General features: G+C 34.9%; 1 protein-coding gene across 1 annotated transcript in view; it reads left to right on the top strand.

Annotated features, from left to right (window-relative positions):
• Positions 1–5,930, top strand: part of LOC110464743 — a 31,466-nt gene that overhangs the window by 15,966 nt on the left and 9,570 nt on the right. The window contains exon 2 of the mRNA XM_021520114.1: positions 4,615–4,697. Within this exon, the coding sequence (XP_021375789.1) occupies positions 4,637–4,697 (61 nt within the window). The 5' untranslated portion in view covers positions 4,615–4,636. The remainder of the gene's footprint in view (positions 1–4,614; positions 4,698–5,930) is intronic.

Consider the following 5,930-nt stretch of genomic DNA (forward strand, 5'->3'; position numbering starts at 1 on the left):
TATATATATATATATATATATATATATATATATTAGCTGCAACAGGTCATTTATACTTCAGCTAGTATTTCATTCAAACACTGCCAGAAAGAAAATCCCGCTAACAGGCAACGGTCAACCTCAGAGGCTGATGGACCATCAGCTGTCCATCACCTTGTAGTCAGATGCAGAAGCCAAACACAGAAAACAATTTCCACTGCACCACATGGCCATTTCATCAGTCAATGGATCACCAGTTGTGCTAAAATTCAAAATAATATTATTCTGAAATATGTTCAAAATGTAGCATATACAACCCTTATGAATTTACACCATTTGTTTGGAATAGATAAATATCGCTGAAACTAATATTTCATAGATCTTACATAACTCTTGCATTGTTTTTAAATGTTTCTGTTGTTCGTGATAAATTTAAAACTGACCGTTCAACAAAAAGCACTTTTCGAGAATAAGAACGTTTATTCTATGACTAACATATTCGGCAAGCACCCGAATGTCAAAGAAAATCAATTTATATTTCCTGTTAAATCCAATACACGTCCATTGTATTTTTTAAAACTGTACATTGTAAAAATGGAATTAGTATTTGATTACTAATTTGGAATCAGATAAATAGCTGATTTCACCGTCTGATTGATGTTTTGCTATGTGCTTTCCTGTGAATCAATACCCTGTAATGTAAAGCGGAAGAATACCCATTGTTCACAATATCGTCGGATTATACAACACACAGTAATAAATTCTACCATATACACATTTGGGTATTGTATCAAATAGTTAGTGTGCATGTTAATCAGCAGAAACACGGAAATAAATCAAAGTGCCTTTCTCTATCAGTGAATAAATTATAGACTTGTAAAAAGAAAAGGAGATTCGAGTCTTGTTATCTACAGTTTCTACAGTCATTTTAATCATTTATGACATTTCCATTATGGAGAAACACTGGTATTTTTCCTGTAATCCTAGACGGTTAAAACAGACAGAGAAATGTGTCCCATAGGAATACGTCTAAACCCGAGACGGTTAAAACAGTCATGGAAATGTTTCCCATAGGAATACCCCTAAACCCGAGACGGCTAAAACAGTCAGAGAAATGTTTCCCATAGGAAAACGTCTAAACCCGAGACGGTTAAAACAGTCAGGGAAATGTTTCCCATAGGAATACGTCTAAACCCGAGACGGTTAAAACAGTCGGGGAAATGTGTCCCACAGGAATACGTTTAAACCCGAGACGGTTGAAACAGTCAGGGAAATGTTTCCCATAGGAATACGTCTAAACCTGAGACGGTTAAAAACAGTCAGGAAAATGTGTCCCATAGGAATACGTCTAAAATGGAAATTATATTGTAAAAACGTTGCTCTGGCATTTTAAATGCTATTTCTTTCAGATGTTTATCAAGCATTGAATGCAATTTTATTATTTTGAGAAAATGCCTGTTAGCTGGAAGATGTTTCGTAAATGGAAACGGAAAAGAAGTTAACATCATTTTTTAATGTCAATTAAAGTTGAAATTATGGATAGTGCTATGATAAAACAAAGAATAATGTAAATGCTCAGGTTTTCATTTATTAAAAAAAAAAAAAAAGGCCACCACTTCAAGACTTGGAAAGCTGAAGATGATCATCAACATAGAGAAGTGAAATGCCTTACTAGGGATTTAGGTTGACCACAAATAAAACACGCATATTGTGTTGGGTATAATTTTTGCATTACTTAATAAATGTAAGGTTCCAGACCTAAATTAGAACTGCATTATTTTTCTTTTTTGCATGAGAAACTAGGTACATAAGAAATTTTAATGCAAATTTCTCGTCATAAATCATTTCAACATATTATTGAAAAAAAAATATAAATCGGGTTTTTAAAGCTTACCCATGCTCTCGCATTATTATACGACAAACAAATGATATATGATAAACGTAATGGTAGATGTGTCCTACATAGCTTATAAAGAACAAAGTAAACAATAAAACAACAAAAGAATAAATACAGAAGCGTCAACAAAACCACAATTCCAATTCAAAATTAATAAACAGGTAAACAGGGAGAACATCATAGATTTACATGGAGGCCTTGAACACTTTCAAGGGGAATAAGACAAGGTGTTCCAAATGGAAAATAGATTTACATGGAGGCGTTGGACACTTTCAAGGGGAATAAGACAAGGTGTTCCGATAGGAAAGCGTCTTCTGCTTTATGAAAATCTAGGTCAAATACAAATGATGTCATATCCCAAGGAGAGAACTTGGAAAGTGACGACACAGCTATTACAAGGCACACTTATGAGCATAGGAAAAGTATCGACCTTCATATCGCTCAAAAAATAACATAATTTCCACTGAGAACATGATGGCGCTTATAAAACTTGTTTATGTGTTCGGCAACCTGCATTAATTGGAAAATCTGTGTTGCAAGTTTGTCAGTCAGAAGTTGATGTTAAAACCGTATGTATGGTAAACAGGAAGCTACATGTACTATCAAGAAAAGTAATATTCCAGAAAGAGTCAGCCGCCCCCACTTGTTATACATCTTAGTCCTTGTTGGTAATGTTCTAAACAAATATTGAGAAAAACAGCTGAGGTAGAAGCGCCTTTGTTTACGAGCTTAGGAGATTATATCCGATCTACGTGGTCAATTAATTTCTTGTTATGTAAAAAAATAGGACATCGTCGATATAAATCTGAATGTGAAATTGAAGGACTTGGCAAAGTTTTTCTTAACAATCCTGCCATCTTAGCACAAGGAACGCCTTCAAACTGTTCACAGCTTGCCACGGAACTCAATACTGGCAAACATGTAGAAATATAGAATGAAAAAAGACTGAAAATATACATATTTTAAGGAAAGTATCATTATGGATAATGATTGTTTCGATAATTGGGTAGCACTGACAAAACCCTACCTAGGACAATGCTCGCTATTGGTACTCGTGTCATGTTTTTCGACAAGCTATCATTCCAGTCCGACTAGCTGGGCTAGGCTTATTTTATGCAGAAATATCTTTTGTACTAAAAAACGACAAACGTAGCAATGACATATGATGTGTTATCGACCGTTACAGAATAAGCAAACTAAAATGAAGTATAAGTTAATGATGAATATACATGAGTTTTATGATGATAACATTATTTCAACGCTATGGTATGTATATCGATTAGATACATCAACTATAAAACAATTTAATTAACGTGTCGGCGCCCGACCGAGTTGTGTTTTTTATAAACCGTTTGTGATTAAAAAATGAATATATATTTTTTAAATGTTAATTGAATTTCTTTGACTGTCTTATATGACTCGGTTACACATGAAATGCCTTCGGTAAGATAAAACGTCTTAGAAATGCAGTCTATTGAATTTGTCAACAGCTTTGTTGATCATTTTAAACGAAGACAGAGCCCAATAAGTATTAACACAGAGTTTCTCGATGTCGGTTAAAAGCCGTGATGTCTCGAAGTAATTGGGATAGCATGACTAGCCACATTAATCTCTGTTTCGGTTAAGTGGACTATTAGTTCAGAGGTTCAGAGACGATTTCCATGATTGAGAATTGATTTGTTTTATTACCAGTGACAATGCCGAATGCAATAAACAAAATAGAACAAGAGTCATTTCTCTTAAACTCAATTGTCTTCATATTCTTTTTTTATGCCTACTCCACATAAAACTCAACACATATATAGAATTGAATAAGGCCATCATAAGATGACAATTTATTATAATGACATCATGACACAAACTATGAAAATGATGTTTACTGTCAATTTACATCCTTAGGTGGGGATTCGACAGAATTACGCTTACGCCCACACCAACACACATATATATATATAGATCACAAAACAAACAATATTAAAAAGGGTGGCATGTAAGGGTGGGTTTTTCAATAAGGCAAATTTGGTATAATTTATAAAAATATGCTGCCACAAAATGGCGCCGTTGAAATTTTTCTTCAAGATGAAGAAAGAGGCCTACAGCCAATCAGATTGTAGCGTGGTATATTAGCCAATCAAAAACCTCAAAACGATGGAGGCACCAAGAAGGGGGGAGCGGCACCCTAAGGGGGGCGATGTTCGTAGCAACCTTTTAACAATACTTGTCAAACACTCTAATGGAGGGTTTATATGTCGCGACATAAAATCATCTATGTAAATAACTTGCATCCCCTTTTATATTCGACTCATTTACCATTTAAAATTGAATCTGATTCATTTGACAATACTTTTCCGTTTGCTGCATGATCCTAGCTACTGTATGCGTTTAATTATTCATTGGTCCAACAGAAATCTAATGACTGAATTATGTTTCATGTTCATAGGGTGAGGAATCAAAGCTATTTCAATGGGAACTACGAAGCAGTACATTTCATTTGCATCCGAACAAGTTTAATGCATTTTCCCTTTGATCTCTGCTTTAACATTATCAAATCATCAGAGGTTTTTATTTACCATGTTTATTCGATTTTCAAATCAAACCCCATTCTCATATTCCTGAGATCCAAATGTATCACAATAGACCATATATAACAATACTCAAACACCTCTTTTCAAAAACAATATTCTACTTGACGTATCATTTAGCCCTTTATCATGGATTGTTTGTATCGTATGTTGCAGATCACCTCGACACCCTCCCGTGATGGACCAGACTCTGTTGTACCTTGCTGTTTACCTGGCGGTGTTACCTCACGTCACAACAGGTAACTATATGGAATCGTGATATCGCCAGGCAAAGTATAGCGATCGCACAAGTTTCTTCATTAGTGCTAATATGGCTAAAAGAAATTTCGGAACGTCCCTCTTTTACCGAGTCGAATACAGTTAATTAACACATGATGCCACTCACAGGTGACTGAACAATTACTTATATGTAAGTCGAGGGTTTCTGACCCTAGGCAGTGTGCCTCTTGGGAGACACCAGTGGTTTTAGAATGTTCTAGAATAATTGTAGAGCGGTTAAAATAAATATTACTAACAATAAACAAAAGCATGGAATACGAATGATATGGAAAGGGAATGCTAAAATAGGGCTGGAACCTTTAAAAGATGTCTATCACATGGTGTAGTATTCCTTTATTTCAAATAAGAGTGATTCATTCTGTCATATTTACTTTCAAATTATTAATATATGTATATATTATACAATTATTCTAAAACAAGAGTGAAGTATTAAACAAATTAATAATGATGTGAGATCTTTCTCTTTCCATAATTGTATTTCAGAATGTACACGCCTGCTTTACAATTAAGTACATGTATCCACAGTAAAAGCGTTACATACTGAACAAGATGAATTTCACACCTTTGTCGAACTTGAGTTAAGCTCAAAACGGAGTCAAAATGTTACTTCATAGGCGTAGACTAATGATGTAAACACTTGTGACTAAGGCCTATCTATTAACTTGTGTCAGATGTTAAATCCCTGTGTAATCGTATTCGCTTTCATGTTACATATCCCCTTTTCCAATCTATATCAACCTTTAGTAAGACATACATATAAATAAAAGAACCGTGCATTATTACATTGATAGTAAACGGGGTGCATGCTTAATTTCATTCACCTTCATAATTTGTTAAGTCCATCAGGTCGATCATTCAAAAAGAGCCAGCAGCTTAAAAGCCAAATGAAACAAAACACCAGTCGACAATTCCTGACCCCGACAGTCGATATTTCCTGACATCGATAGTCGATATTTCCTGACCCTGATAGTCGATATTTCCTGACATCGATAGTCGATATTTCCTGACATCGATAGTCGATATTTCCTGACCCTAATAGTCGATATTTCTTGACCCTAATAGTCGATATTTCCTGACCCTGATAGTCGATATTTCCTAACCACGATAGTCGATATTTCCTGACCCTAATAGTCGATATTTCCTGACCCTAATAGTCGATATTTCCTTACCACGATAGTCGATATTTCCTGACC

This window comes from Mizuhopecten yessoensis, unplaced genomic scaffold (genome assembly GCF_002113885.1).
Source record: "Mizuhopecten yessoensis strain PY_sf001 unplaced genomic scaffold, ASM211388v2 scaffold11029, whole genome shotgun sequence".
NCBI lineage: Eukaryota > Metazoa > Mollusca > Bivalvia > Pectinida > Pectinidae > Mizuhopecten > Mizuhopecten yessoensis.